General features: G+C 31.7%; 1 protein-coding gene across 6 annotated transcripts in view; it reads right to left on the bottom strand.

The window, feature by feature from the left end:
* Positions 1–23,634, bottom strand: part of LOC117179413 (venom dipeptidyl peptidase 4) — a 794,327-nt gene that overhangs the window by 215,062 nt on the left and 555,631 nt on the right. For all 6 annotated transcript variants that reach the window (XM_033371173.1, XM_033371175.1, XM_033371177.1 and 3 more), the window contains exons 4-5: positions 14,044–14,138; positions 8,677–8,751 (exon numbers count right to left, since the gene is read on the bottom strand). In XM_033371173.1, coding sequence (XP_033227064.1) covers positions 8,677–8,751; positions 14,044–14,138 — 170 coding nt within the window. The remainder of the gene's footprint in view (positions 1–8,676; positions 8,752–14,043; positions 14,139–23,634) is intronic.

Genomic DNA, 23,634 nt, shown 5'->3' with positions numbered 1-23,634 from the left:
GGAAATTAATAACACAACAACATATATGTCTGTATATTAGGGTGGCCCAAGTGATAACAAGTTTCTATCATCCGAGGGGATGTCTTCCAAAAGCTTACATTTGGTGAAAAAATACAACTGAATTTTTGTCAAATTTTTTGAAGAATGGTTTATAGACTCCAATGAATGTTAAATATCTCCCACTGGTATGAACCATATTTTCTCATATAATGGATAAAAGACTTTGTTTTTTTTACTAAAAATCTTTAAAAGTCGTCAAAAAAAAGCAACAACTAAAAATGGTAATCCCCTGTATTAGTCATTTTCAATATTTCTACTATAAAATCCCAGATATTAATTCAAAAACTGATAAAAGTGTACAAATAAATATATATGATAATAATAATTAATTATGTAGTTCAGTAAATCAACTTGTAATCCGAAATTGACTGAACATTTAGCAACTTTGCATGAGGACGCCGGTTTAGTGTACAGCGAACTTATTGAATATTTTAGGTGTCAAAAGGGGTACCAACATGATAAGAAAATGAAAATTGAAGTCGAGTTGCTTCTAATAGCCGAATTTATAAAAGTAAAAAGCAATTCTAGAAGTGTGTTCGTACATTATTATGACTTTCTGATAGTGAAAAAGTAGATCATTATCATTCGAATTGGAATTAATATATAGGTTATATCTGAAAAATTTTCCGCGGGCAGAATTCTCACCAAAAAATTAATCTTCGAAACTCTCTTCTATATTTTATATAAACGCACTTACAACTTTTTTCCAGATATTACTATGATTCCTACATCTACATCTACATTTTCATCATAAAAGGTATTAGATTTGCGTAAAATTTGCAATAATAACTTTTTGAAGTTTCTTGAAAAATCGAAAATTCAGATTTTTATCGCAAGAAAAAAATAATGAAAAATCATCATTTTCGTTTTACTGTTTTTTTCTTTTTTGGCGTTGTTAAAGTATTTCAGAGTTTTAAAAATCTTCTAAAAAATATGAAAATTTACAAAATTGGGACAACTTTTCTGAAAATCAAGAAGACAGCAAAGTCGTTCCCTTCAAACTGCACATAAATAGTTTTTCTATCACTTTCCAATATTTACCAACGCTTTGGTGCAAATTGTGTGCAAGCTGTGCTAGTAAATTATATGAAAAAATCTTTTTTTATGTATTTCCCATTTTGTTGACAATATGTCAAGATTCTTGTGTTTTATAAATCAATACAAATTATAAAAGAACTCAACATAAATTCAGCGACCTATGTAGAAAATGAGATCTATCTATTAATTTGAAAAGGGACATTTTTGTTATAGATCCTTTAAAGAAAAATAAACTTGCTTTCTAAACTTCTTTCTATCTTCCGACTTAAAAAAAAGAGATAATTTTTTATTCTCAGTAAAATCCTTACCATGTTATTAATTTTCACTATTTTTAAATTTGTTAAAATGCCAAAAGAAACCTTGACTTAAAAGAAACTTTGTTTTAAATTTAGCTGAAGTCCAAGAACAATGACTGAGGTTGTAAATGAAATTAAAGCAGCTATAGGAAGCGTGTGAGGTCGTTGAACATCATATTATATCCGACATGCCTTTGTGTTTGTGCACACATGCTGAAAAGCACATTTCGTGAAGCAACCGTATTGGCTTCAGCGATTCCATACAACGCACCCGCACCAGCATGGTGCATGCAGTTCTGGTCCAAATGCATACATTACTCGTGTCTATTTCTTTATCTATGCTGGTATATTTCCTCCGTGCGCGAGTGTTTGTGTTTACGTCAACCGAACTAGGTGCTCACGTAAAATCCTGAGTTACCGTCTACTGTGCGCTGTTTCTGGAGGACATACACGGATTTCATTGGGAGGCCTTGTAAGAACCTGGAACACGTGCTTGGGACGTCTACGTGAGCTCCCGTCGACATAAGGGCTGTTCCGGCGCATTGCTGCTCTATAAAGTGAGCGGTTGAAAGACACCGGAAGGATCAGGAATATCGAGATCCTAAATTTCGTTTTGTACCGGAGGCGTCATTGCAGTAGGTCTCTTGAGAGACTTCACGAAGGCCTTTTTACGATCCTCTCGAATGTACGTGTTTCGTGATTGGTCAAAAGAAGTAAGTAGCGAAGTACAATGAGGGTCCACTTAGTGTCAACCTTCCACAGACTGATGTCAAAGTATTCCTCAGTGGATTGAAACGGTACCCTTTCCATAAAAAATGAAGAACTTTTTCGTATGAGGACCTCATCTTCCAATTTCTAGAAAACCTTTTAGTTCTGGGAATTATTTATTCGAGAATATATTTTGGTTTTTGCTGAAGAAATATATTAGACAAATGAGGTAATTGAATTCAAAATTAAAATCGCCTCAATCGGTACAATTTTTTTCAAATTCAGATTACATATTATCAATGTGTGAGAACTTTTTACGTGAATGCTTCATTTAAATTACTAAATGTAAAAATGGTTTTGTTTTTAAACTCTATTTTGAATGCCTGTACCGAGACAAAGTTGAAATATTTTTACGTTGTATATAAGCATATAAAGGTCATTCAACGTTATTCATGTGGATAATTCAATTTTGAACTTTGTGTGCAAAAATCCAAACACCTAAAACTTTATTTTAAATTGGAAGCCTTAACATTCAATTATAAATTTGAAACCTTAAAAATATATATGTAAAATACTTCCACATTGAAAACTTTGAATTCTCGATTGGCAGATTGTGAACGTAGGTGCTTCTTTGAAACATAAATTCTATAATACAAAATTAACCATTACTTCAAAATTGTATAATATCGAACTGAAATACAATCGTTCGAAATCTTCAGTTTCAAGCATTTGTAATATAAATTGTAATCTGAAGCCGTCAAAAACAGGCAATCTGCAAACGGAACGTCCACTAATTACGTAAGGCTTTTTCGGGGGAAAGAGGATTTCCTGGGATCTTCCTTATGAATCCTTACGTAAGTTTCCTTCAAGTTTATCAAGCTCAAATAACTTTGATATACTATTACATACGCATTATATAAATATATTGCCATAAGCAAAAAAATATGAAAAATTGCGTAAGAAAACTCATACATACATAATTAATTGACGCTTGCAAATGGAAATTTTTTAAATTGTGCACTCTTCAAAACGAAAGCAATAAAAATTTAACAATTACTAATTTTGGGCTTACAAACTAAAATGATTATATAATTATATAATAATCTACCATTTATTCTGTCCATTCTTGTTTCTTCTCGCTTTTTGCGTTTTATTTTGTCTCATAGCTTTTTCTGGCATTTGAATGTGACAGCTTATTAGCATGAGTGAGTTTGAAAAGTTAATTATTTTACACTTTAGATTAAAATGATTGAATTTTTTAGCGACATAAGTTTTAAGATCCTGATTTAAGAATGCTTCTAAACTAAGTTTGGAATTATTTAATTCTTAACGGTTCAAGTTTACATTCAATTATTTTAAAGTCTCCAATTAAAAAGCATATCATTTTCATTGCTCATAGAATAATGCAACTGTAAAGTATTTTAAATTCTTCAATTTTTAGCGGTGGTAATACCACTGATATTTTGTGGGCATAAATTGCATTTTTGTAGTAGAAAAAATGCTATCCAATCACTCTGAACGCCACTTGATACTACATGATATGATACTTATTAATCATATTTATCATCTGTAAATTTTTCAGAATTTCAGATTATAATTATAGTTTTGCATGCGCAATTCTAAACCATTTTAATTCATAGGGTCTTAAAACTAAAATTATTTTGCTTTCAAAGGAATTAGGTCAAAAATAAATTTTACTTTTATTGGATTAGGGGTTCATTTTTCTTATTTTTTACGGAAAGAAAAGCTAAGCTTTTTTTCTCTAAATACCTTCAGGTAAAAATATCAACATTTTAATATTTATTCGTGATAATGAGAATCCAGTCGGTTTTGAACGGATACTATCCTCTTTAACGATTTTAAACTCTTTTAATGTCAATTTAAAAATGTTCTATTGAACATTAGTATAATTAATCTGATAGAAAAATTTGTGATAAGCGGGGAATAGCCTGAAATTTATATATGTTATTAAAGGTAACCCTACATTTTTTGTTTTAGTTTGACAGATATAAAGAATTTTACTGATAGTATTGTAAAATAATGTTTAGGCAATAGCCTTAACAATTTAAGAATTTAAAAAAATTCTTCGGGAATGGACAATTTCAGTATTTCTGATTTGCGAAATTTCAAATTAAAGCATTGATAGTCAGCTTTGTATTTCACAAGTTTATACTCAAATATTCGAAATTATAGCCAATGTAGCCAGCCTACAAAATTGTCTTGTTTTTAAAATTCTTCGAAATCATAGAATATCAAATTAAAAGACTTTATGATTGCATAACTGGACAATTGATGGATTCATAATTAAACAATTTTCAATTGAATGTTTCAAGAATTAATTCAAAACAATAATACATTAGAATAACAATATTTCATATTTAAACCTTCAAAATAAGAAGATTTTAGAACCAGCAATTGAAAATTGAATTTTTTCTATTTCTAAACGTTTCAAAATATTTTAGAACTCAACTTTAAAAAAAAAACAATTTCAAATAGGAAGGCTGAAAATTATTCAATTTCAGGAATTGGAATAATAAGGATCTACTTTTTGTATTTTTTCGTATTTTTTAAGTTTCAATGTAATATTTTTAAATTTTTCGACTTTCAATCATATATTTAAAAAAACCAATCTTCTACGATTACAAAATATTTTCTTGAAAGATTTCAAAAATCAACACTAATTCTAAATAAAGTGTTAACAAATGTGTTGCTCAAAATAAATATATATAAAAATACAGCTGACAGAAATTAAACAACAGTAATTAAGTAATTTTTTAAATTCAGAATGTTTATAATTTTAGAGTTCTGAATTTTTATGTTGAATGTTGAATTTTAAATTTTTCCCTCTCATAAATTTCATATTTGCAAATAAAATTGAAATGGTTTATTTTTGCAAAAGGATGGTCAACAATTTGTACATTTTTATTAACTGTATTAAATTTACTTCAAATAATTGAAATCTCAAAGGATTGGAGAACAAAAAGAGCTAATATTGTCGCCCGCAGACAATTTATATAATTTTCTTCGTCTTAATGTATTAACACATATAGAAAAGTAGAATCGTATTAACATTCCGTTTTCCTAAGTGTATTATCAGTAAATAAATACAAACTAGTTGAATCGTTCTACGGACCACCGCGCGTCTCAAGAAGTGCCGTCTTACTAAAGCCGGACGCTACCACTGGCGAGCAATGGATGGAGGCCTCGGCCGTCATTGAGTTATACAATTTTCCGACACGAACCGATTTCTCTCCATCATCCGGGCTAGGGATACCGCAGGAAGTCCGATCACCGGAGAAAAAGAGACTAGGGAATCGTTTCTTGAGAGCGCTTCGAGAGTCAAGTCTTTCCAAGAACGGTTTAAGAGTAGTGTCTCTTTTAGACCTCTTCAAGAGTAATACTTTTTCAAGAACGCTTTATCCGTAGAGCCGTGTCCAAAGCCTTTGTTAAGTGTACATTTCAGAGTACCTTATTTATAACCTTCAATCTTCCTAAGTGGTCATAACCAGGAATCGATTTCCTTACGACTACAATCGCCAGCGAAGGTAAATAAAATAAAATTGCCGTTGTCAACCCAGCCCAAGTGAAAACCGGGTTAGGCCGTGACTATATATATTGACGCGTGACTTGGTTACCTCTCCATTGAAAACCGGATTTAAGGAACGGTTAGTTACTAGCTGAACTACCTAACAGTAGTTAGGCCATTGTTACGTTTCACCAAATGTCGTTCCTTGTAGATGCTACGGAAGTCTAGGCCCGGACCACGACGAGCAGCTTATAGGGAAGCCCAACTAGAGGATGAATGCATGACAGCTCAGTTCAATGGTGCTCAACAAGCATTCAAAGTCATGAATCCTCGTGACTCTCTGCAGGGAGAAAGCAGTAACAAGAGGAGTCAGTCTTCAAAGTCTCAATCAGACACGAAGAGGTACTCCTAGCAGCAGCTCGTCTCGAATCCGGCAAGAGAGAACTCCTCCATCAAGTAGCTATCCAACTGATGACAGTTGTCAAGAGGAAACCGGGATAGGAGTTACCCAAGAGATGGCGGTACCTTCCAGGCCTGGTGCAATACAGGAGATAGGGGAAACAATTTATTGAACCAAAAGAAAAATTCCACTTGTCTTTAAACATGATTTATACACCCTTCTGGTCAAGTGGTTTTTAAAGTAGTTTCTTTAATATTAAACCCCCTTCTTTAAAATACAATGTTAACAATTTGAGGAGTAAATGGCTAGCGGAGTCGAGAGTACAATTTTTCGGAGCACAAAATTGGCTCAGTATTGAACAGATTCAACTCTGCATATTTTACTCCAGGGTAAAATAGAGTAAGTCAAAGGTTCTGTAGTGCATTCAGAGTGAATATAATTGATTCGCACCGCACAGAAACACAATCTTAACCCTGCTCAATTTGGAATTGAAAAGTCGTGGTGGGACTTCTTACGGAGTTTATGCTCGGAGCTGCTTTCGCAGAAAACTTGCAAACAGGAGTTGTTCGTCATATCATGGTCTTAAGTTCTTAATTAGAAATAATATAATTTCAACTCTTTTGAGTTTAAAATGATCTAGCTTTAAAAATTATAATTTGGAATCATTAAATTTTGAAAATGTCCTACTTTGAAAATTTTAACCTCTCAGCTGCTGGCGGTGCCGTATGGTACCACGCGGTTTATCTCTTTTGAATCAGTTAAATCAGTTAAGTTTCAGTTAGTTATATGAATTATTAGTTATTTAATCAATTAGTTAAATTATTTAATTAGCTAGTTAGTTTAAAGCACTTTAAGTAATATAAGTGAAACATCCAGAAGGAGTTGAAAATCCTCGACAGAAAATAAAATCCGAATAAAATTGTTGAATTTTGAACGCTTTGAATTATAAATTGTACAATTTCAACGTATTTGAAATTAAATTGTCTAATTTGCTACATTTTGGTTAGAATTTGTTTAATTTTGAGAGTTTTTTATTTCCATTTTTGTTAACTATAAATTATTTGCCGTTAAATGCGTTTACATAAAAATGCTATAAGTTTAGTTCCTTCTCATTCCATTCAAAATATTTTACTTTTTTAAAATTTTACCTAGTACAAAATGGTCTCATTTCAAAAGCTTTCTATTCAAAATCGTTCCATACATTTGTTTTTAATTTAAACTGCCTCTAGTTCAAAATGATTTATTACTGTTTCAAGAATTTGAAAAACTCATGACTCTTTTAATCATATTTTTCCTTATGTCAAAAATTTGTGCAAATTCGTTTTCTGTTTTTTTTTTTCGTCACTTAATCCAAATCTGAAGTAAAAATGTTTGATTTCAAATATTCAAGCTGGCGGAGCCACCAAAATTTCCCAGTACATATTCTTCAAAAAATTGAAAACATTAAGAACTGCGAAAAAAGTGGGTCTGTAAAGAACCCATCATGACACAAAGTGCTAATATTAAAATGTCTCTAATAATTGATTTCTCGATCGTTTATTTTGGGAGTCTTCACTTATGCTGTCACGCACAAAGGGACAGGGGAGAGTTCTTGTGAAGCGTGACAAATCGTGACATATGGTGGGGACGAGTCATTGTGCGTGTGAAGTAACGGAGGCTTTCTTGTTTTTAATTGACAACCTGAAAAGTATTAAGTCCATATATATCCTAGCTGTTTGATATGTTTTTTGGGAAGGATAAAAAAGTGTTAATAATCAGGTTTATATTTTTAATTATGTTCATGTAACGTCTGATTCCGAAAAGTATTTTATAATTATTTTTAAAAATGTGAAGGGGAGGCGGGTCAAAAGAACGTAACGTAATATTATCGGTGGGGGTCTCGTTAATTCGTGACTGAGGGTGACAAGGGGTACAGGGGGGAGAAGAAGCTTAAAATAAAGCGTGATTTCATACGTGAACGTTCCCTTTTTTAATTTTAGGAATTAAAAATCCAAGGACGTGAAAAGACTATTTTCGCACGTCCATTTACTGCTAGTCTGCTAATGAACTTAGTCATTTAAATCTTTTTTTAAACTGAAAATTGTAGACGTAACTCGAGCCCTTTAAAAAATAGGCGTATTTAAAAAAATCATTTTATATTTGCATGCTAAAAAGTACAAATTTTTATCCTACATCATCTATACATTGCCTTCAAAGAACTGCTGCAACGTTGATAAAGCTAAATCAGCAAAGTGCGTTACTCGAATACAATCAGAGGCCATTGTGCCTGCCTAAACGGTACAACTAAAGTTCATCATTCGCATGTAAATGCCAACCTCGCGGTGACCGATTGGCGTTGATACGACACGCATGCATTGGCCCATGACATTTTTGCTAACTAACGTGTTCTCGCGCCTGATAAAATTCGCAAATCGTGCGTCCGATTCTCAAAAAATTTGACAGACCACAAAATCCACTACGTTTTTCTTATATTTTACCCTCCGCGTCCTTTCATTCCGTTTATATTCAAATCAGGATTTGCAGACAAAAGTAAATCAAAGCTTGAAATTCCCTCTGCTTTGATTTACATTTAAAACGGATTTAAACTTCGGGAACATTATATTGAAGTATTTTCTTTTCATTTCAATAATCATAAATAAATTACTCACCTTCTGGTAGGACGAAGCCAACAGCAAGTATTTGTGGTCAGCAGAAATCTGATGATCAAAACTCACTGCTAATCCCTGCAAGAAATTTCTTTTCAATTATTATTATACAAAATGTTTGGGAAATATAAATAAGCTATAATTCAAAAATGAAATTTTTAACTTTTGAAGAATACAGGGCTCGTACTCATGTGAGAAACATGAAATATTGCAAATAGTAGCATACATTTTGAAAAATAGTAGGAAAATTGTGTTATCACATTTTTTGAATATTAATTAGAGGGTTTAACTATTTGTGTAATCTGGTTAACAAAACATACATCTCTCACAAAGTTTGGCAACGACTGAAATGATTTAAGAAACACTAAATCTGTTTATATCTTCTGATATTCCTGAAAAACTCGTCAATCTTTCTAAATCCCTTGAAATCTTAGCAATCCCTTAAAATTCGTAAAAATCACTCGAAATTTTATCATTTTTTTGAAAATGCCTTACATTTTTTTTAAACACATAGAAATCCATATTAGTCCCTTGAAATATAATTTAATTTCACTTTTTCCCTGAAGATCTCTAGAAAACCGTCCGAGCTGCTTAAAATATTTTAAATATCATTGGAACCCTGGAAACTTTTTGAAAATCTTCTGACATTTTCTGAAACCCAACTAAGTTTTCGAAAACCCTTAGGAAATGTCAAGCTTGTTAATTTCCGTGAAATTAAAAAAATACCCTAATCGCTTTAAAATCCTTTAAAATCTCCTAATCACAAAATACGTGATACATTTTTGATTAACTTCTTACCGCCGACCCTGCATGATACTTTTTTCATTGGTCTTAACATGGAGAATGATAACTCGGCAGATCCCTTCCCCTGAAAGTATCACGTATTTTGTCAACAAATACACATAAAAAATGATCAAGTCTTTAAAATTTTACGAAATCCTGTAATATCTCGTGAAAACAGATGAAGCCTTTTAGAATCCCTTGCAATCTTTGGAATCCGTTAAATGCACTAAAATGTATATTCTCAATTTTTTATACTCTCATGTAATCTTCTAATCTCTTTTCAAATCCTATGTATCGCTTAAATAATGTAAAATTTCTTAAAGTCTTTGAAATCTTTTATATCTTTTCAAATCTTACAGAATCGTTTAAAATTGCTCAGAAGTTTTTTAATCGAAACTATCTCTAATACTACATTTTTTCAAATCTCATTAATCGCTACGTAATATTTTAAAATACACTATAATCTTGAAAATCCTTTGGAATATTTGAAATCCCTTAAATCTGTTAAAATTCCATCCAACATCTTGAAATATTTAGTATCTTTGAAATAATTTTATTTCATTTATTCGCTAAAGTTTCCTAGAAATTCTTTCTGAATTTCCTAAATTCCCTAAAATCAATAAAATACTTAAAATCATATAAATACTCTGAAATACTGCGTATTATCTTGAAATTTGTAATATTTCTTATTATTTTTTTCAGTAATTTAAAACACTTTGAAATCCCTAAAAATCTTTTGAAATATTTAACATATTTTGAAATTTCGATTTTGGAGATGGTGAACACTTTTTTTCGCTAATTAGCGAAAAAGTTTCAAAAGATTTTTAATGGTAAAATGCAAAAATAGTTTTATTAGCTAGAATTTTGAGAAAATAGTCGCACAGCTTTCATATTTTTCAAGAGAGTGTAAACTTATCTTTATCGCTAAAAAAGTGTCAATACCATTGTTGTAAATCGAAAGACTAAGAATAAAATCCCAGATGAGGATTTTTTATTTATTTATTGTAGAGCTTCTTAAGTAAGAGAAAAAACCTTGGAAGAATCTGCCGGAAAAGAGCAGAACGTGCGTAAAACTTTAATGCTTCCCCTTCTGCGCCTTCAATTTAGAAAGGTTTTCCGTTGTAAACATAGCAAAGCTGACGGTGGGGAGGAAACTTAATGGAGATAGATTAAAGTAAACCTTTAGAAGGAAAGATGAGGTAAATAAAGAAACAGAACACCTTAGATTTATATGCAGTGCCAGCATAAGGTATCAGTATCAGCTTCCACTATCTACTTTTATTTTACCGCCTCCATTCGCACCCGACTCGAGTACCCAAAAAACTTTTTACAACTAAACCATTTCTCAAGCCAGCGGGTTTAGCTCCACGATTATCGTTTCCCACTCGCTAAAAAGAATTAAGCTCTGATAAAAAATTAGAGGGGATTAATTTAATTCTTTTCTCTTCAGATTAAGAACCTAATAAAAATTGTAGCCCACTGAAAAATAACCAAAGAAAAGATGCGTATTATTATTGTTTTGAAAGACTTGTGAATAACGAAGTCGTTAGAAATAAGTGTGCGGGATAAACAAAAAGGACGAGGTCGAAATGGCGGAAGGTTTCAGGTCGTTAAACGAGTCGAAGAGAACGAAACTATTGCGAACATACGATGATAGGAAGGAGTAACTACGATTATTGTTTTAACGCCCAAAGTTGAGTCGTAAACGTCGTCTTGCGTAGCTGTAGTTATGGGGTATAGGCCTTTTGCCGTAATGCGTAACAGGCAAAGTAAAACTTTCCAAACCACATCTTTAATATCAACGGCCATCATCCCTGCGTAAATGGAGATGTAAATGCCCGAGAAAGTTCGATGAAAAGCTGCACCAAAGCGGAAAAGGGTGAAACTACTTCTTCCTTCATTTTAATACGAAAGTTATTTTTCTTCTTGAGACCGTATGCGAGTTTTCAATTTTTAAACTGGATAGCAAACTTTCAAACTGCTGGTGAACAAAAGAAAAAGCAGGGAGTTAGATCTCTAAAACATATGTGTGCTGCCTTTTCCATTACTTGAGGGAAATAAGTGAGTGTTGACAATTAAAAAGATAATTAATTTTGAAACTAATATACTTTGGATTTGTATCTGGAATATACATTAATGGAATCGCGGACGATGGAAAGAGTACTGAATCGCGGCAAATAACACAGTCGGTGGTACGAGTCAAGCTATGACCAGCCGTGGTATGTTTTTGGAAGAAAAATGCCTAGTTATCCTTTTATTCAATTTATGGAGGATAGTCGTATGTCAGGTAAAATCTGGAGAGAAAAGGGGAAAGTCAAGAAATTTTATTCGCCAGGAAAAATCAGGGAAAAGTCAGGGATTTCGAAAAAAGCCTTGCAAAAATCAGGGAAAATCCAAAAGATGGACTCCAAATAACTGTCGAAGATAAAAAATTGGAAAGTTTGATTTGATATTGCTTTATTCCGTTTAAAAAAAGATTCTATGTTAAAAATGTTGCAACATTAAGATTTCGCTTGATCTTCTGCTTAATATTCTTGTTAGTAATTAACTTACCTTATATTCATAAGGGATATTTCAAAAAGTACGTAACGCCTTCAAGGGGGACCAGGGCCACCTTGAGCGTTACGCCAAGGTCAAACTTAAACAAGTTACTCTAGAAACGTATTATTTAAATAGCCTCCTATTTCACACTTTTGTGATGAAAATTCAACTGAAATATTTCTAGGCTGCAAAGGCAATTTTTTTTTTTTCAAATAGTCTTTTTGGTTTAAAAATCTCATCTGTTTCATTCGAAATTTTTACACCTTTTGGATACAGTTTGTATTAAAAATGCTCCTTTTTTGTCAAATTGAATTGTTGCCTGGTTAAAGGTTGAGAACCTTTTTTTTTAAGTAATTTTTTGCTCAAAATTCATCACTTTAGTGAAAAATACATCTCTTTCGTTAAAAGTTCGTCTCTTTTGGCGGAAAACTAATCTTCTTTGTTTGAGATTTCCTCTTTCTTGCTTCCAAATGCCAATTCGAGAACATAGTTGATTTTAAATTTGGATTGATGAAAATTTATCTTTTTCATCTTTTAGTTACAAAAAACAATTATTTGGTGAAAAATTCCATTCCTTTATTGAAAAATTAATTATATTGTTAAAATTGTAACTTTTCAATTAAAAATTCGTGCTTTTGATTAAAATATCAACTATCACATTTTTGTTCAAGAATTCAGCTTTTTGTTGAAAATGTAACTGTCTTATAAAAGAAATATTTATTTGTTAGCCTAAAAATTCAACTTCTTGGCTGTAACTGCCACTATATTTATTGAAATTTGGTCTTTTTTGTTTGAAAGATTGACCATTCGGTTGAAAATTTAACTATTTTATTGAAAATTAGTCCCTTTTATTGGTGAAATATCAGATATTACATTTTCAGTTTAAAGTCCGTTTTTTCAGGATTAAAATGTATATTTTTTCTGAAATGTTCGACTTTTTAGCTTAAAAATGTAACTATTTTTTGAAAATGTGACATGTTTAGCTTGAATTTTAATTTTTCTTTTAAATTTTTAATCTTTTGTTTAAATGCCATATTTTTTTGATTCAAAATTCAACTGTGTTATTAAAAATTCGTGCTTTTAGATTGAAAAATAAATTGAAATTTTTTACTTTTAATTTTAAGCTATTTTATTCCGTTCAGAAAGTATTCTATTTTAAAAATTGTACAAGATTGTGATGCTGGTCCTTGAATATTAATTTTCAGGGAAAATGAAAAACTGGCCAGGAAAAAAATCAGGGAAAAGTCGGGGAAGTTTCAAAATGAATGTTTGCGGCCATGCTGTTAAAGTACTTACAAATGAGATTAGATGACGACAACCAGAAAAGAACAACCGAGGAAGGGAAAAAGGAAACAAGTCCTTGTATCATTTAGCCTCAGAGCTGTACCACTTTTCTCATTTCCCAGTTGATCCTTAGAAGGATTTACTCGCAAAAAGTTTTAAAATACGTGCAAAGGACTCTCATAACAAACGAGGATAAAAAGTTGTTTGCTTCATGTTTTTGCTTTGAACACCTGGTATATCATGGACAGTCTTGAGCTCGAGGCAATAGAGCGTGAAGTAAACCTATCTCGGCTTATTCGGGATTAGTCAGGATGAGCCGGAGAAATGGCTTCCGAGACTTACTTTTTTACGCAATGAGACACCAGAAAATGCAACTCGAAATATCGTTCTGAAGAGTCTGGACCAAATTAGTATGCAGTCCCCTTGGTCCCTGTCCTTTCTCAACTGAACCAGACGACGCAGGAATTAACCATTATCATTTTCACCAGACTCGAACGCGAAGCAACGGGTAAAGAATAAAGGTAAAAGACAAAAATCGATAACTTCAAAGGAAAAAGGAGAAAAATTAGGGGTGATATTCAGCGAGCTTCTGTTTTTATTTTGCAACTTTTACTTTAAGAGAGAAAGACTTTTAGGATAGAATTAATAAAGAGTTTAAAAATATATGAGGAAGCTGAGGTTATCTTTGAAAAAGTAAAATATTTTTTAATAGGAACAGGGAAAAAATAAAAAATGTAGTTTTTTATCAAATAAAGTGCTAACCTCGTTGCTCGAATCCAATAGCACTTTGGTCTTCCGGGAAGTGACATTGTAAACCAGCAAACTACCTCTTTCATTCCGGTAGAGGATTTCATCATCTGCAATCAAAAATGGTAGTTTTGTTAATTTAGGGTGGTTATTTATATGCGAGAAAAAATTTAGGTTCATTTTCCGGGCTTATGATAAAACCATAAATGGCAATAAAGAAATTGTATATATTTGTATTACGAAGCTATGGATGCGACAATCTTAAATTAAGAGACATCAAAATATACATTTTTAGTTCAAGCTTTAAAAACTAAACAATTTTTTCGTACACATAACTAATTTCCAGCTCGTTTTGATTACGGAAAATTTCGTAATAATAGCCCCAGCGCTATAGTTTAGCGCTTAATATTGCAGAAAAATCCATAATACTGGACAATGCCTAAATAAAAATGATAATATCAAGTAGCAGTTAAGGCGATTGAAATTCCTTATAAAATCAAAATTTCGATCTAAGATTTTCGGACAAATATAAAGCGACGCCGTAAATTTCCCGGCTAAAAATTACATCATTTGAAATTGAAAATTTATTCAATACTAATGATCAATGACTGCTTTTATTCTTCGAAATATCCTGCACAAATCTATAAGTTGTTGTTAGTAACCTTTGAGAGAATAAAATCAGCTTTTGATCATTAGGATTTAATAAAACTGCAACTTTTTCCAACAGCAAATACAAAAAGACAAAAATCTAAGTAACTATTTTTGATGTTTGATGTTTGAATGTTTTAATACGAACAATTTTTTCTGAAGTGGTCTTCAGTATTTCTTCCAACATTAGTCAATACAAATAATTAATAGTTTTTCTTGATTTTATTAATTATTTTAAAAAATTGTACTTCACATACTTAACAAACTTCTACAATTTCTGTTAGAGAGCCAGCACATATTCCGTGGCACTTTGAAAGAGTGAAGGGGGGGGGGCTACCCTAACGCCACAAGGTGTCAAATAGAATGGGGTTGCAAAGATTCGTAACACGCAACGCTCTTCTCTGGTCAAAGAAGTTGTAATCTATGTCAATACCTTAAAGACCAATATTATTGTCAAAATGAAATTTAGTAGTTTATAAGGCTGCTATCTGCGCAATATGTCAAAGATAATCTTCAATTTATATGAACGTTCACAAATAAGATAAATTATCTAAAGCTTCAGTGTCACATGACATTGTAAGCGGAGGTTCACCGACATCTCACAAATTGTCACGAGAGGGAGGGTTGAGCCAAAATCACTCAAAATAGCGTCACGTAACATTTGAACGATCCTTCATCAATAGAAAATTTACAAATTGAAACTATTGACAAACGGAACAGCAAAACAAACTTTTACAATAGAAAAATTGACTTCGAGAAATTAAAATTGTTAATTTTTAAATCTTTTTATTTTGAACACTCGATTAAAAACTGTCAAATCGTTTTTAATTTGTCAGTGTTGTCTAATTATGAATCAACGCACTTTAAATTACTTGAAGAATTGGAAATAATTTATGAAGCTTTAATTTGTAATTTTCAATTGTGTTTTGGATGTTTTTTCAAGGGTTTTGATTTAAAATAGTACAAATTCAAACGAATGCAAATTTTCAATGTTTCAGTTTGAAAATCTGTTAATTTTAAACAGATTTTGAATTGCTCATGATTCAAGTTTCTCACAGTCAATTATTATTTAATTTTAAACACTGTATTTCAGCTTTTAAACTTATTAATTTATGTTTCGAAGTGTCTATTCGTCTCAATATTTTGGGTGGTTAATCAAATGTTTTTCATAAATTCTACTAGACGGACGACGGTACGCATTCTTAATGTTTATAGTTGATCCATTTAAAATACAAATTTAATTTATAATTCATCAAACCTGTAAAAATATATTCAAAATTTTTTGATTTTTAAATTAACGAAAAAAAATTCAAACCGAAAAAATAAAATTATTAGAATTATGCATTGTAGGCACGATGAGGGAATGTTGGTGCGACTAAAACAAAATACCATAATACCAACAATAATAAATATTTATTTTATTTCTCAAAAACTTCAATTCCTACTCATTGATAATAGTGTAAATTACATGTGGTATTAAGTTTGTGCAATTTGAAGTGAACGGAAAGGTTTTGCTACAGGTTGATTACCCAAAGCATATTCAGAAATGTTTTCAGTTGTCTTTTTGTAAATCAGAATTAAAATTATTTTGCGAAATGACCATTCCTTATCGAAAACTCTCTCTTTTAAGTTAGTCAAATTAGAAAATTATAGTTAGAATTATATTTATTTACAAAATTGCCTATTTAAATTCAATAAATATATTAATTCTACTTTTATAAAATTTGAAAAAGGAAAGTTTAAAATTGTGATGACTTCTAATTTCAAACAGGGATTTAAAAAAGATCCTTTTTTTTCTAAATCAGAATAAAAATTGTTATAAAAAATCTTAATTTTATCTGTACCATTCTCAGCTCAAGACAAATTATAATTCTTTAAGGAAACACCGTATCCTAAAGTAAAAAATTAATGTTAAAAGCAAATTATAATTCGTTATGAAAATTCCCAGTTATATCTCAGAATTATAAGTACAGTCAAACTCTTCTATAGCGCCGATTTTAGGGGTGACGGTGGGTGGGAACTAACTTATTACAGCTCGCTCCACTTTTGTTTGTTCACGCATGAGTGCTCACCTGAGTGACAACCGCAGACCCCGCGCAGCTCTTGCTACACCTACCTGTGGCGCGGCGTCTATTCTCGGAAGGGCTGTGGAAGAGAGGACTATCAAAGGGTTTCACTGTATTTTAGAAAATTCCCTATACCAAACTCAAAATTCTAATTCTGTGCAGAAATTACTTATCGAAAGTCGAAATTATAATTCACCTTTAGGAAATTCGCTTTTCCAAAGTTCAAATTGGAATTCTTCACTATGAAATTCCCTATCTCAAACTAAAAACAATAATTTCTTACTAAAATAACCTGTTTTAACGTAAAAATTACAAATCTTTACGGAAATTTCCGATCCAAAGCTCCATATTATACGAGTATGTCTACTGAAATTCCATGTCACAACTTAGAATTATAATTATTTTAGAAAATTACCTGTTCCAAGTCAGCATAATTATAATAATTTTCGATCAACACATAATTATAAATCATTTTAAAAATTCCCAGTCTAAAAGTCATAGTTATAAGTCTTTACCAAAATCCTTGGTCCCAACTCAGAATTATAAGTCTTTTTGAAAACCGCTCTAAATGATAATTAGAATAAAAAAATGTATGATACCAGTTTTATTTTGCATATCAGTAAATAAAAAATGCCGATCACTAAATCATATTCCCGGAAGTTTCCCAGTGAACAGAGTTCCCAGGCATTTCCCGGTTTCCATGATTTCCCACACAGGCAGACACACTGTTCTACTAAAAATAAAAAATTTTCATTAAGAAAGAATTTTCTCTGCTACTTACCGGTTTCTCGGTTCATTGAGATCGGATATTTAATAACTGCAGTAAACTTTATGTGATTGGTCAATAAACAATTTGTGTTGCAATTACTTTAGATGGATAAAAACTATTGTTCACAAACAAAAGATTTTGAAGAAAATTGTGTTTGAATTTAGAAAGTTAATAACCGTTAAGTAAAAATATCTTTGAAAAGCTCTGGATTATTTTGTATTTGCGGAAATAAAATGAGAAAGAGAGAGAGAGTAAGCAGTTATAACAGTATTTTCGTTAAAAGTTACGACAGCCCGATTTATCATAATCAAACTGCTCCAATCGCTGCGGTAAAATTGACCGCAACTTGTAGTCGGATTCGACCCACGTGCGAATGTGTGGTTAAAAAAAAAAGAGGGACTATAAACCACCACTCTTGAAACGCAATCGTGACGCACGTACAGATATTGGTGAATCGTAACTTATGCGATTGACCCATTAATTCCCATCACGCACCTTGATCGAATCAATCGAACAATTTTGAGTTAAGTTGAGAGATTCTCATCGCGGCAACTCAAACTAAGAAAAAAATGCAGGCTGTTTCCCGTACTTTTAGATCAAAAATTACATTTTTTCGGGTTGAATTTTAAATTTGTATTACTAATAATTGAAGCCATATGTAAAAACAGGGCCTACGTAGTGTTTTGTTCAAAATCAAAATAAATGTAAATAAAATGTGTATAAAAGGATCATTCGCAAGTTGAAAGTCAACTGATGATTATAAAATGACTCAAGTGACGCTCTTGGTTCAAAATCAACCGATTTATGTACGTAAAATGGATTTTTTTAGGTTACTTTAGGACAGAACATTTGTTACCTGTCAGTTAATCATTATATTGCTCGTACATCAGGTATGAGACACTGCAATTAAGTTCTATTTCTTTTTGAAATTAAGTATCCTACTTAATTTAATGCAGAAATGAAGTTCAGCTAGATATAAAATGCATCATCTTGTATTATTGTTTAAAATTTATTGCAAAGTATGAAGAATATCGAATGTGGATCAAACAAATTTTTCTAAATGTCCGCTATATCAAAGGTTAAAATATAAAATTCAATACAAACTACGAAGCCGCTTAAGTTAACAAAAATTAAAAAGTCAATCGACGTGAAATAACGATAATTTATTAAAATAAGCACAGAAAAATGCTCTTGTTAAAGTTGTTGCAGCAAATTTCATTGGTCTCATAATCTGCATTTCAGAGAATTTTCAGTCTGATATTTATTCCTATGAACGTAGTTGCTCATCTGGGCATCTAGGAGAATGTATCATTTTGAGACTGAATTTTGGCTCATGCTGTGAGTTCTGGAGTGCTGAACCGCGCTGTCAGCCACCTGAATACTTATCAAAGCAATTATTCACTTTGCAATATTATACTTAATAATTGTTAATAAGCAAACTAATGGGAATAATATTTACCTAATTTTCAACTTTCTTTCATTTAACAGTGCGCACTAGCCTCTTAGAATAAAATTATAACTTCCTAATGCAACTTCCAAAAGTATAGGTTAGTCATGGCCGTCGACACTTAAACTAAAGCCCAGATGTATAGAAAAAGTCATGACCATCCACATATGCAATTAGGTATTTTCACTTCCTCCATCAGTTAACTTCACTTCGTTGAATGCAGAAAATCTAGAGGAAATTTCTTCGAGCGGGACCAGGCATCAATTTTGATGCAGGCGGTCACGACTTAGTTTTCAGATCCCGGCTTTAGTGGTTTGAATGTCATGTGGGTTTTAACTAACCAAAGATTTGGAAATTATACCCAAGTACAATTTTTATTTGAAGACACTAATGCTCACTGGTAAATGGGAGGAAATTAAAAGTTAGGTAATTAGTATTATAACTTACCTGCTTATCAACATCTATTTAACCCAAATAACGACCGCCAAATTTATCTTGACAGGTGACTGACAGTTTGTAGACAACAATTCACGTTGCTCTGAATGAGAAAAAACAGTGTGTGGCTCAAATTTTTTGCAACTCAATTGAACATCGAGTTAGGTGTACGTTGGAGGATCGGCGGTTTTCTGTGAGAATGTAAAGTAAATTAGGAAATACTTCAGTAAAGTAAAATACAAGGTACGGTTGTAAAATAAAAATTCTGACGGTTAAAATGGTTTTAGGAAAATAAAAATAATATGCAGAAACAAAGGAAAGTACAAAGTTGTGTACGATTTTCCGAGAACGCGAACAGAATATGCATCAATTTTCATTAAAAATCAACTTTTAAATCCCATAAGAACAATATAATAACGTTTTTAGGCTAATTTTAAATTATCCTTATAGTTCAAATTAACACTTACGTTGATTTTCTTCTTTCATTTTTCTGAAAATTGATGTTTTAATTTTTTTGTTGATCTGACCATTTTTTTGTTAGGCCCCTCTTGTAAAATGGATCCGATTACTTAATACTAATCGATTTATCATATAAATTTTAAAAAGAATTTATCATCAATTTTCAACAAAAAATTTAGTTCTTCGACAAGAAAAACAAATTTTCAATACAAAAGTTGAATATTAAAAAAAATATTTGTAACTGAAAACAAATAGTTTATCTTTTAAACAAAGGAGACGAATTTTCACCAGAAAACAGTTGAATTTTCAACCATTAAACATGAATTTACAACAGAAAGATCATTTATGTCATGCAAAAGGTTAAACTTTATATCCAATAGGACGAATATTTACAACATATTTGTAATTGTGACCAAAAAGGTTTCTTTTTAAGAAAATACTGGAATTTTCAACAAAATATTAGGAATTTTAAGTAAAAGAAATTAATTTTGAACGCAAAATTTATAAGCTGACTTTCCGAATTAATGGAATTAGCTTTCAATTAAAAATATGACTTATTAAGACAATAGTTCAATTTTTAACAAGTAATTCAATTTCCCACAAATAATAGAATTTTGAACAGAAAGACATTAATTATCGACCAAAAATATGACAGCCGGACTTTCAAATACATACAATTAAATTCCAACCATAAAAGATGAATTTTCAACTAAAAAAATACATTTTTAATTAATTCTCAAAGCATTTCGAGTACACCTCAATTAAACCTTCATTTTTCAAATTATTAATAATTAATTCTATGAATTTAGGTTACCTATGTCATCAATATGTTTAACATTTAAAAAAGAAAGAATATGAACGCTCCATAACAAAAGCTTCACATTCCTAAATAATTAGTATGAAAGGAACATTCATTTTTAACGAAAAGTTAATTACAAATCTAAACAGTTTTTTTTTATTCCAGCAGCCAGATGATATTTATTGCAAAAGTAAAAACAGATCTGAAAAATGCCCGACTTTTTCCCGGTGCTCGAAATTCTAGTATAGCTTCTGATATACTCGTCATCCTAGATTCATTATTTGAAAATATGCTAGAGTTTTGTCAACGGAATGAAGTCCCTTGAGACGATTCGATAAAGCTTCCTAGTTTAAAAAGATAAATGACAGGAAAATGACTTTTTCATCAAAGGAGAATGTTAAATTATAGGGTATTTTTAGGAAGTTTAATGAACTTTGGTTTATTATAAAGGTTCCAAAAATTGGGTCAAAATAAGGGGATGCGAGAGTGCGTGGAAGGCTCGCAGATGGGTTAAGTCATTTAGTTAAATGACGCCTAACGGTGATTAATGAATGTAAGCTCACATCCTAGAAGTCCCAAGTCCATTTCGCCAGTAAGCGACGCGACGCTGATTTAACTAACAACTGCTCAAATAGTACTCGGTCAAGAGGGAGGGAAGCTTCTTTACAGGCCTTCTTGTCCCTGGAATCAGAAGCTTCGAGACGTTGATAGACGCTTACGTGAAAGGGGGAAATGTTCAACCAGCTTTCAACATCAGGATATAGTTGAGAAAAGCCCTGATGTTTCCGAGCGATACAGTTTATCAAGGTAGGAAACCCTCGTTAATTTGAGGAACCCACTCGTATGTTGCTGGTTTCTCTAAACCTCAGAAGCAGACTAGAGGGTTCAAATCATTCCAGCTGCGACGTAACGTCCCCACCTAATCACAGCATACTTGGCTTAAGTGTTTGAAGACAAGTCGAGGTGGACTTGTCTTGAGACGAGAAATTTTATTCAAAATTTTTAAGACCAGTCGAGGTGGACTTGTCTTAAGACGAGAAGATTAAGTCTCGAGAAGTAAACATAATTTTTTAAAAGAAAGTTATATTACACATTTAGGGCTTTAATATTTTCCAGGGTAAAAATTACGACATTTTTTCTTTGTAAATTTTATTTTCCATCACACTACGACTTTTACGAACTATGGGCCCCACCAAAAGGGCCTGCGATTTCCACGAAACAGGTGTAGCTAGGCTGAGCCCAAAATGTTGACATCTGCTAAGAATTAAAATTTTAGGATCGATAAAACTTGTAATTTTGTAATAAATTATTTGCTCATTTAAAATTCGAAGCCTTTCAGTCTCAAGAACTATAGACACATAAAATTTTCCGCCAGAAGATTAAAACTGCGATTTTCCACAAGTATCTAGTGAACTGTTTGCGATAGGAAAAAATGGATAACATTTTTAGATTTGCCATCCAAAGAACATCATTTTTCCGTCAAACAAAATTATTAATGCATCCAAAATAAATTCCATCGAGATAAATAATATAAACATTCTGTAAAATTTAAAGAAGATTAGTGATCACTCTCGGAGGTCTTTAGACCGTTTTGTTGTCGGTGTCCTTGAGTCCGGTTTGGAGACTAAAAATTTCGATTCAAGAGCATGTGATACAGCCAAATACCTATATTACCGAACTCACTTTATCAGTTCACTGAATATTTTTTTGAACCTAAGAACTTAAAAAAAATATATCGAGCTGAAACTTTGAAAAATGTATTGTAGTGCAATAAAGTACGTTTAGGTACTTCATTTGAGCAGGAAATTTACTGAAAATTATTTCATCTTTTTTCTGAACCTGGACATTTTTTGAACGTTCGAACTTTTTTTATACATAAAATATAGGTCTTAAACTTTGAGGAATACAAAATCCGAAAGAAAACTATGTTAAATTACAAAGTTTAATAATAAATGATGTAAAAAAAAATTTTAACTTAAACTTATCCGGCACACAAGAAGGACTCGGCTATCATTCGTAGAATGAAATTCTTTTATCAAATAATGCGTATTTTAATGCCATCTACAACTTTTGCTTAAAACATGTTTTTAAAGATTCATTTTTTTTCATATTCGTAACCAACGCGTCAAAATACATATAAAATATACCTTATTGAAAGTACTTCCAATATTTAAACTAAATCTTATCCGGAACACAAAAAAGAACTCACAACGTAAGACGAGCCAGCTGTTAGAGCCTCGTCTAGTGGCCGCCAGAGTTAGGATTTTCGTGCACACTGTTACCGGCTGATGCCGATGGAATTGATAGCCGAGTCCTTTCTTGTGGGCCGGATAAGATTCAGTTGATTTTTTTTACATTTTTTATTATCAAACTTTGTACTATAACGGTAAAAAAACTTATGCGGCTTAACGGTCAGAAATTTGATTTATTTTGGGTCCAGTACATTCGTCTACGTTCCGGACTGGTACCAATCACTCTTCAAGACTCTACAAGTAGCGATTGTAAACATACAAACATGTAAACATTTCTTTTGACTTCGGTCCAAACAGGGTATGTTATTTGTTCTTTCGCTATTTTAAACAATCATTCACGATCTAACTTCTGTATCGCTCCTTGTAGAGTCTTGAAGAGGAACTGGTGCCAGTCCCAAACGTTGAAAAATAAACGTTGACCTAAAATAAATTAAATTTCTGACCGCTAAGCCGCATACGTTGTTTACCATATATACAACATCGGTCGCCTAAGGTTATCTATATATATTTGAACTATAGCGTAGTTTTCTTGCGATTTTTGTATTTCTCAAAGTTTGAGACCGATATTTTATGTATAAAAAAGTTCGAACGTTAAAAATTGTCGAGGTTAAGCAAAAGATGAAATAATTTTCAGTAAAGGGGGAGGGTCGGTAAGGCCGGTTTTTGGCCTAATTTATTTTTGGACCAAAAAATCTGAAAAAATCATGGTAGTATCTTATAAGTATCCCGAG

This window comes from Belonocnema kinseyi, chromosome 9 (assembly GCF_010883055.1).
Source record: "Belonocnema kinseyi isolate 2016_QV_RU_SX_M_011 chromosome 9, B_treatae_v1, whole genome shotgun sequence".
Lineage (NCBI taxonomy): Eukaryota > Metazoa > Arthropoda > Insecta > Hymenoptera > Cynipidae > Belonocnema > Belonocnema kinseyi.
The sequence above is the reverse complement of the archived record's forward strand: the minus strand, read 5'-3'. Positions and strand labels throughout refer to the sequence as shown.